We start from the raw sequence: 10,478 nt of genomic DNA on the forward strand, positions 1-10,478 counted from the left end.
TATATATTTATTTATTATTTTTTACCTGTATATGTTAATTGGTCGCCACTTCGCGGATTTTCGTTTATCGCGGGTGGTTTTGGTCCCCATTAACCGCGATAAACGAGGGATTACTGTACTGTACTTGAACTGGGAACTCACTGAGGATCGTCTTCGATCACCACACGCTTGACAAAAGACAGGAAGTCGCTGCAGAAGTTCATGCAGACTTCTGGCTTCCAACCCAAGTACTCACCCTGCACAAAAGACAAAAAAGCACGTTGTGGGCCTGCTTCTCCTATAAAACAAGAAGTACTATATACCTGAACCAGCTGTGGAATTTCGGCAGTTCGATAAGTCCGCACGGACACGACAACCCCGTCGTCATTCCTGACGCCGACCACGATGCGAGGTACTCCGAGGAGGAAGGACTGTGCCCACCACTTGAGCAACGTGAACCTGATGAGAAGAAAATCCCAGAGACCACTCACAAGAGGTCGCTAAATCTCAAAAATTTGTCTTGTTCTATCGAGGTCAAAGTACACTTGTGTCAGATTACATCCTTCATCCTTGATGTCAATCAAAAACGTGAAAAAGCCAAGACTTGGAATTTGCAGTGAGAGTTGAATGCATGACTTGATGTCTCTGCGATCTGACCACTTTCTCACAAAATATGGAAAATCTGATTTTGTGGCACCTCTGCGATTAATCTTAACAAACCTGTGGAACTTGCTCTGTCTGTCTGCGGATATCTCTCTTGTTGTCTTGAGCTCCACATAGCAGGCAGGAGGAGCCGGAGCGTTCGGATCTTTGTCCCGGCAGTCCACCTCGCCGGAGTACAGCAGCCTGTGGTCCGAAAGACGAGTTCGGACCACGCTGTAGAAGGCCTCATTGAAGTTGACCACGCCAGTCGAATCAGGTACGCCGTCAACTTTGTCTTTGAGTGGGGGGGCAAAAATAGTCACCATTGTTGCTAAAATGGTCACCAGTGTTGAGCAACTGAATAATAATTACTCATAGAGTAATCCCTCTTATATGTTCACTATTTAGAAATTCACCTATTCACATATGAAAAAAATGTGCCGTAAAATGCCAGAAGACACCGCCAACGCCCTTTCTAAATGGGAATTGGCGTGTCAAGGAATTATGGCGAAGTAATACATCTTGAAGAGAGACAAGCTTTGTGTGTTCGGGAGGAGCTAAATTTAGCATGGGTTCTTCATGGAGTTTAGTGGAGTTTAACGTATCCAAGAGTTTCGGATCACCCTATTTTTTTTACTGAAGATTATTGAACATCAATCCTCTTCAATCCTGTTTTTTACGCCTACAGAAAGCGATGGCTGTGGATTCATTTGATAATCTGTGTACATCTTTGGCCAGGATTATCAATATACTGTATATTGTGACCACTCAATTACTGGTGACCTCGGCCGTGGCTTACGACCTGGAGAGGGATGGGCTCCGCCAGGTCAGAATGCCCAAGATGAAGAAGACCACCAAAGACCCCATACCGGCTCGGTCGTCGCCAGCTACTTTACACCAGGGCAGAGGTAACAAATATGCTACTGGTGCTGTGAAAACAAAGATACGTGCCCGAGAGGACATTGTCATTGGCACATGGAACACCAGAACGCTCTGGCAAACTGGTAAACTTGAAGAGCTCACTCATGAGATGAGCAGATACCGCTGGAACCTTCTGGGCCTCTGCGAAACACGATGGACAGGCATAGGCGAAACAACTATAATGGAAGGTAACAAGCTGTACTATAGTGAAAAACAAGACAAACACGAAGAAGGCGTCAGCTTCCATGTTCACAAAGACATTGTGAACACTGTTTTGGGTTGCCGCCCAGTTTCAAGCAGACTGATAACCATCCGGCTCAAGGCATCCCCCTTTAACATCACGGTTATTCAAGCCTACGCACCGACTATGGACTACAGTGATGAAGTTATTGAAAACTTCTACAACCAGCTACAGGAAATCATTGATAAGACACCAAAAAAGACATCCTTGTGGTACAAGGTGACTGGAATGCCAAAATTGGAGAAGACGCACACATAAACTGGTGGGGCACATGCGGACCCTCATGCAACCAGCTGACGCATGACAGAGGTCTCCGACTCCTAGAGTCTGCGGCTCCCAACAAACTGGTCATAACAAACACACTTGGTAAGCACAAGATGTCTAGAAGGTGGACCTGGCACAGCCCGGGTGGCCAATATCATAACCAGATTGACTACATCCTGGTCTCCAAACGCTTTCGAGCTGGAGTGAACATCGCTCGCACTCGTACTTTCCCTGGTGCTGATATTGGAAGCGACCACGATCTGGTGATGATGACATTCAAAGTGCGCTTGAAAAAGATCAACAAGCCCAAATTCACAAGGCTGCGGTTCAACCTAGAGAAACTGAAGGACCCAACAATAAAAGAGGAGTTCCAGGTAATGCTTGGAGGGAAGTTCGCACCACTGACCACCCTTAATGAGAACGATCTCGACCTAGAAGCAACTGTGGAGGCATTCAACACAATAGTAGTTGAAACTGCAAGCAAAATCTTAGGAAAACACCAGCGCCCCAAGAAACCCTGGGTCACAACAGAGATCCTGGCATTGTGTGTCAAAAGAAGAGAACTGAAGAAGGAGAAGAAAGACCCAGAGGGAGCCAAGAAATACAGGGAAGCAAACAATAAAGTCAAGAGAGAGATGAAGAAAGCAAAGGAGTCCTGGATTGAACAACAATGCACGGAAATAGAGGAGGGCCTAGAAAGGAACAACACCAAGAAGGCCCACCAGGTGATGAAAGACCTTACCACTGAGAAGCAAGGAAGACCTACGAGTATCCAGGACAAGGCAGGTAAATGCCTCACTGAAGACAGAGATTTTAGACAGGTGGACAGAATACTGTTTTGAACGTTATAACCACCAGCTCAACGGAGACCCAACGGTACTGAATTGCCCTGTGCCAACAACAGAAGAGGGCTCACAATCCATCCTTAGAGAATCCATCCTGAGAGAAGAAGTCGAAGCAGCAGTAAAAAAACTGAAACAAGGCAAATCAGCAGGTAGTGACAACATACCTGTAGAATTAGTGCAGGCAGGAGGAGAGGCAATCATCACCGCTCTTACCATCATTTGCAACAACATCTGGAACACTGGGATATGGCCATCCTCTTGGACACAGTCATTGATCATCACTCTGCCCAAGAAAGGGAATCTTCAGCAATGTAACAACCACCGCACCATCAGCTTGATCAGCCATCCAAGCAAAGTTATGCTGAAGATACTGTTGAACAGACTGAAACCCGAAGCTGAGACCATCATTGCGGAAGAACAGGCTGGTATCAGAGCGAAGAGAAGCACCACAGAACAGATCTTCAACTTGAGGATAATCTGCGAGAGATATCTTCAGCACCAACAACACCTCTACCACGTATTCGTCGATTTCAAGAAGGCCTTCGACAGGGCTTGGCACGCTGCCTTGTGGTCCACCATGCGGAAATATAACATCAACGCCAACCTTGTCAGGGTGATTGAAGAGCCGTACAATAAGGCCATAAGTGCTGTCCTCCTGAACAGCAATAGAGGTGACTGGTTCCACACTGCTGTTGGAGTGCGCCAGGGATGCATCCTCTCCCCTACCCTCTTCAATATTTTCCTAGAAAGAATTATGAATGACGCCCTAGAACATAGGTGTCAAACTCAGGTCCTGGAGGGCCGCTGTCCTGCATGTTTTCCAAGTCTCCCTGTTGCAACACACCTGATTCAAATGAACAGGTTCAATGTCAGGTTTCCTCAGAGCTTGCTGGTGATCTGATCATTTCAATCAGGTGTGTTGCAACAGGGAGACTTGGAAAACATGCAGGACAGCGGCCCTCCAGGACCTGAGTTTGACACCCCTGCCCTAGAAGATCATGAAGGGACAGTTTCTATCGGAGGAAGAACCATCACAAACCTCCGATTTGTCGATGACATCGATGGCCTCGCAGGAAACGAAGAAGAACTGGCAAGCTTGGTGGAACATCTAGACAAAGCATCCTCTGCATTTGGCATGGAGATCATCGCTGAAAAGACCAAACTCATGACAAATAACCCTCAAGGTATCACGACAGAAATCAAAATCAACGGGATCAAACTTGACACTGTGAAAACCTTCAAGTATCTGGGTTCCATCATCTCAGATGAAGGCTCCAGACCGGAAATACTGGCAGGGATAGCACAAACAACAACAGTGCTGACAAAACTCCAATCCATCTCGAGAGACAAAAACATCAGTCTGCGCTCCAAAATCCACCTAATGCGCTCACTTGCCCTCTCAGTCTTCCTATACGCCTGTGAATCATGGACCCTCACGGCGGAGCTACAAAGAAGAATACAAGTGATGGAAATGAAATGCTATAGGAAGATCCTAAACATCAACTACACTGAACACGTGACAAATGAAGAGGTCCGCAAGAAGATCACAGACACAATTGGACCACACAATGATCTTCTTACTACTGTGAAAAAACGAAAGCTAAAATGGTATGGTCACACATCCCGCTCATCTGGCCTCGCTAAGACCATTCTGCAAGGCACAGTCAGAGGAAACCGAAAACGGGGAATACAGAAAAAGAGATGGGAGGACAACATCCAAGAATGAACAGGATTGGGCCTGGCAAGAGTCCCAAAGAGCAGCAGAGGACAGAGACTGGTGGAGGAGAGTGGTGGCACAGGCTTCGCAGGCGCCCCAATGACTTTTACAGAAGTCAAGGGATAAGTGAAGAAGTGAAGTACAGTGATCCCTCGCTATTTCACGGTTCGTTTATCGTGGCTTCAATGCATCGCGGATTTTTTCAAACATATGAAAAAAAAAAAATTTTTTTTTTGAATTATTTATTTATTTTTTTTAATATACATGGAGTACAGTACTGTATATGTTGCTCTATGTGACTCGCTGTTGTTTTTCAGCTTCTCGCAGACTGTTTGCGGACTTTTTTTACCTGTATATGTTAATTGGTCGCTACTTCGCGGATTTTCGTTTATCGCGGGTGGTTTTGGTCCCCATTAACCGCGATAAACGAGAGATTACTGTATATTATGAAATAAATTAGGGATGAAATCCGGATTTGTTTTCTGTCAACAGGTTTGTACAATATTGTGGTAGTGATTGCTCTTGCGCTCTTCCATTTAAATGTGTTTATATGATGTGTGTTTAGAGAACCTAAAAGAAAAAGTGCCATAAATTCTATAAAAACATGCCTCGGGCAATTTTTCATTTAAGGTATTTAGAAAGGGTATTTCTATGCTGCGGATTTCACTTACAGCATTTTTTTTTTGAGTGATGTAATATAGAGCAAACAAAAACATTCCAACACTCCCGACTACAAACCGTGCAAGTCCTACCTGCGCGCATGTACTGCTCAAACTTGTACCCCCAGTACATATTCTCCCTGTGACTCTCGGTGTAGTTCTGTCGGGCCAGGCATGCGCTCGCAGTTTCCACTTCGTTGATGTAAAATACTCCTTGGAACTTGGTGATGGCTAGCGACCACTCCATTTGACCTTCATAAGGTGTGCATAAAACTTTGGTCAAACGGCCTCGCGATGTTACGAAGTCAAAGTCAGCTAAAGCTCTGGAGAGAAAAAAAATGGAAAATGTTTTTGTGTCAAAGCAAAAGGTCGGGGTAATGTGGTGCCTTGAAATACGAGTTCAATTGGTACCATGAGCTCGCTCGTGACCGAAAACCATATTTCCCCATTGAAATAAGTTGCTTCACTTCAATGATTATTGTGCTGGTGTCACTTTGCCCACTTAGGGGCAGTATAAAACATGCGATATAGGATGTACATGGAGACGGTAACAAATTTTCATTGAGCCGCATTCATAATTCAGGCCTGACCGAATTTGATTCTTGTAGAATAAGGTTCCGAACGGCCCATTCATGAAAAAAAAAATGTAATGAGTAAAATAACTTTTTTGGTCCCTTTCACATGGTCAACTATAAAAATATGACTCAATACTTTGTCCTCAAGTATTTGTTTAACTTTACAACTGAGAAAAAAAAAAACGTTAAAAAATTGGCCTTGTTGGTTTGTTTTTTGCCCAAGTGTTTTTTTTTCGGGGGGGGGGTGAACGTCATTATCTTTGTCTTACATTGTAGAAAGGGTTCTGTCAGTCGTCATCTGTACCTGTGGGTAAAAAACAAAAAACAAAAATATCGAATATCGTCGAGCTGATTAATCGATTGGGCCTTTGTGATGGTCATTCTTTGCCGATGATAAAGACTATAAACTTTTGAGTGTTGTTGGATTATCCGTATGGGTACACTATTTGTTGTTACTGCGTTCAAATATCCGTTGGTGAAAGCACCGTGAGACTGATGCTTTTCATTAGCCTGTCAAAGGCATTTTCCATAACTTGTTCGCATTAAGCGATGTGGACTTAAGAAAAGTGGCTGTTCCAAATTGTTTGTTTTTTTTTTTGTTGTTGGACAGTAAACCTCTGTGAGTAAAAGTGCTCATCTCTGAAAATTTATGCCCAGTCTAAAGCGGGAGAAAAAAATAATTGGCCGAACAACTGCTCGTATCTCACATCATCGTCACTCATATCTCAAGGCATCTCTGTCGTAACTTACGACGAGACGTACGATGCAGCCGTCCTCTGCATGAGTTTCGACTTGTTGACCAAGATCCATTGCAGGATGTGTTCCAGAGTTTTTCTGACGTTCTCATCTACCTTTTTGTCGCGGTCACTGTAGCCGTTCCTCAGGTCAAAATTTGGTGTCTCGTCAGGTTCCACAATGTATCTCATTTGACTCTTGTCGTGGTGGAATCGCCACTCCGTGTCGAGGGAAAAGGAACCTTCCTCCACTCGCTCTTTGAACGGAGGCAAACATCTTTCATACGGCTTCCTTTTGGTACTCAGCGTACATTGTTGTCTAAAAGTGAGGGAACTCTAAATGAAAAAAAAACAAAAAACGGAGGCTATAGAGTTAAGAATCGAAACACTGATCAGTTGGACTGGTGCATTTAAAAGTTTCAAGGTCAAATTAAGTTCACTTGTAAAGGTTTTAGCGCATTTGCGGTTCATCCCCAAATCCAATAAAAGTGTCGTTTTATTCAACAATAGAGGCATTCTAGTCCAAGTGTGAGTTTACTTCACATCTTGAAGGTACTTATTCACTAATAACTGTGCTTTAAATCAGCGGTCCCCAACCTTTTTTTGCCCCATGGACCGGTTTAATGTCAGACAGTATTTCAGGGACCGGCCTTTGAAGTGTGATACAACAAAATAATATGATATGACCTGCATTTGTCTCCTGGCTGGACCTTTTCCCCTTCCCAAACAAACTTTCCAAAGATGTTTGTTTTTTTACTCATTTTGCTAGCGCCTGGGTTTCAATTAAACGGTAACTTTTTACGGAACCGAGAAGCGCGCCTTGATGGTACCACCTGGTACCAAATGACCCACGGAGTGGTACCGGGCCACGGACCGGGGGTTGGGGACAACTGCTTTAAATAATAACTGAGCATTTTCATCTTCACATTCAGGATCAGTTCCGGTGGACCTACATTTACAACTATTGAATATTCATTGCCAGATTTTCAGAGCTTTTCACCCCAAACATTTGTCTGTAAATCAGATCAAATCATGAAGCAAGAACATCATCCAAACCAAATCACACCTATTTGTTGAAACTAATTATTAAAAAGTATATTTGATTAATTTTATGCTCTATCAACACAAATTCAAGCCCATTAAAAAAAAAAGAAAATAAGTCTCACCTTACCCGGGAACCGAGTGTGACGATCCCAACAGCACTGTCAAGACTTGTTGCCTTCACTTGTTTTTTTTTTCTGCTCAAGTGGAAGTTTCGGTTCGATTTAATTACTCATGAACTGTTTCACTTTTGATGGAAACCCTGCCCACATTATCTCTTCAACACACACGCCTACACACCCACGCATGCACGCACCCATGCACGCACGCACACACACACACACACACACACACACACACACACACACACACACACACACGCACACACACACGCACATACACACACACACACACACACACACACACACACACACCTGAAAACTGTTTTTGCCCCGTGAGACAACTTGAACCCCCCAGGTCAACCAGGTAATAAAATTTCATAGTGTTTAATTTAGAGCTGTCAAACGATCAAAATATTTAATCGAATTAAAAACGCAAATGTCACAATTAACTCAAATTAACTCAAAATTAATCATGATTACTCACACATTTTTTATCGTTTCTGAATTTCCTTTAATATTTTTTTGTCCTGTTTTTTCCCTTTTTAATGCTCTCAATAACATAGAATCATGGATCAGCTTTCTATGTGCAAAATGCAAATATTTACTGAAACAACGATTTTCAATTTTACATGAACATTTTTCACTTGGAGCAGTTATTCACACATAATCTCTCACACAATATTACTGTCGATCAACAACAGTGAAAAAATATTTTGCCACACAACAGCTCCTTTAACAGTTCTTTTTAGGGAATCAAAACAGAGCAATATAAAATTATAGAGTGCACATCTAAGGTAAACTAGTACTCAGCCTCTAGTGGATTTAAGCCATGGTTGCATATTTTGGTTTTTCTCAAGTTTGCTTTGAACACAGCAGTCAGGCTATGTTGATTCTGTTGGTCCTTCTTGCGCGGAAGTCTCTCTATGGTTTTGTGTAGACATCATTTCGGATGACTACACTTGGTTCGAGGCACGCACAACACTGGAGACGTTTTATTTTCAGTATGGTCGCTACGACTGCACCGCTGAACTCTCGACGTGCCTCAGCGCACCATCACGGTCAGACGAACACAGAGAAGCTCCACCTGCTTTATTTATATGGACACGGAACACTGTAACCTTCCACACAAAATAGTTCCAAACAAGTAACAATCGCGTCAGTGGCATACATCGTATTCGACAGGCTACCTGCTCTTTTTTCACCAGAGGGTCATCAACCTAGTCTCTTATTTCTCTCCCGAAACAGTGTCTTCTCCCGCTTGGTGGACCTTAGCCTTCTCCGCTACGTACAATCTCTGTACACAGCTTGAAATGGAAGCTCTCGCTAGCAATCCGTAGTGGAGTCGTTAGACGCAATGCGAATGATTTCAGCTTGAGTCGAGCTGTGGACAATGTTGACAGACTTGCATGCAGTAGCCATACATTTAGCTATGGCTTCAGCAAATTTGTTCTTTGTCGTGTTATCCATTTTCTTCGCTTTGAAATGATCCATTGCTGTCTGTCTGAGACGAGGGGGTGGAGTACTCACGTCAGCTGTGTGCTTGGCCATTAAGTGGTGTTTCGGACTCGACGTGCTATGATGATAGCTCAGTTTACGACTGCAAAACATACAGGTAACTTTGGTCTTGTCAGTGGAACAATCTAGCAACTTTTTAAAAGTAAACTTTCCATTCATAAACTCTAAGTATCCGTTTTCGGTGTCTCGAGCTGCCGTGGCTGGCAAAACAAACGTGCGTGGACCTGTGCAGCGCGCTTGTTGTTTTGTTTCTGGTTTATTTATCGAGCAACGTAACATCCGCTGCGACGTGTGCCGCGTTAATCTCGCGAGAAAAAATTTTAATCCCGTTAAAATTCATTTAAATTAATGCCGATAAAAACGTGCTAAACTGACAGCTCTAGTTTAATTTGATAAATAATGGCTTCGTGGGTTCCGTATATTTTGATGTCTTAATAATTCGGATTGCTTTTTTTGTAGTTTTAAAACAGGGAGTGTTTGTTTTACAGGCGTTTCCCCATATTTCCACACAGTAGGTCATATATGGTAGTAATAATGAAGAGTATAATGTGTACAAAGATCTCTTATTCAGCATATCTTTGGTTTTTTGTGCAGGATCCCTATGGTTTTGGATATTTTTCTTTTTACGTTATCTATATGTGGCTTCCAACATGGTTTTGAATCTATTAATAATCCGAGAAACTTGGTTTCATCCGCTCTTTCTATTTCAATTGATTGCATTAACATAAAAATATATTACGAAGCTGCACAGAGACACATTTTTTTTTTCTCCTCTCCACCCCTTGCAATCGACTTGGGAGCAGTCCGCGATATATCGGTCATCGTGATCGATGTGATGGGCACCCCTGCTATCGAGTAAAGCAGGGGTGTCAAACTCATTTCACATGGTGGGCCACATACGGCCTGGGTAGATGTCAAGTGGGCCGGACCATTAAAATGATGCCATACTTTGCTATAAATAACCAAAACAATATGTCTTTCCTTTGTTTTGGTATAAAGAAGCACAAGAACATTAGGAAAATGTTGAAATTAAATGAACATATCTTTTACAAAACATTTCATGAAGCACCTTACATTTCCTTCGACAAATGTGCAATTTACTTTTATCATTCACATATATGCATTGCAACTGATCCCACTGATTGTACAAACTTTAACAAGTAATTGGTTTTGAAAAATATAGTAATGCACTTTAAGATTAAACAAGATTCATAAAGAAAGCA

General features: G+C 42.8%; 1 protein-coding gene across 1 annotated transcript in view; it reads right to left on the reverse strand.

Moving 5' to 3' along the window:
- Positions 1 to 7,938, reverse strand: part of LOC109515002 (decapping and exoribonuclease protein-like) — a 23,453-nt gene extending 15,515 nt beyond the window's left edge. The window contains exons 1-7 of the mRNA XM_019868524.1: positions 7,935 to 7,938; positions 7,744 to 7,849; positions 6,606 to 6,896; positions 5,362 to 5,591; positions 700 to 916; positions 303 to 438; positions 142 to 236 (exon numbers count right to left, since the gene is read on the reverse strand). Coding sequence (XP_019724083.1) covers positions 142 to 236; positions 303 to 438; positions 700 to 916; positions 5,362 to 5,591; positions 6,606 to 6,896; positions 7,744 to 7,849; positions 7,935 to 7,938 — 1,079 coding nt within the window. The remainder of the gene's footprint in view (positions 1 to 141; positions 237 to 302; positions 439 to 699; positions 917 to 5,361; positions 5,592 to 6,605; positions 6,897 to 7,743; positions 7,850 to 7,934) is intronic.
- Positions 7,939 to 10,478: the final 2,540 nt, after the last annotated feature.

The sequence above is a fragment of the Hippocampus comes genome, unplaced genomic scaffold (assembly GCF_001891065.2).
Source record: "Hippocampus comes isolate QL1 unplaced genomic scaffold, H_comes_QL1_v1.1 scaffold98, whole genome shotgun sequence".
Lineage (NCBI taxonomy): Eukaryota > Metazoa > Chordata > Actinopteri > Syngnathiformes > Syngnathidae > Hippocampus > Hippocampus comes.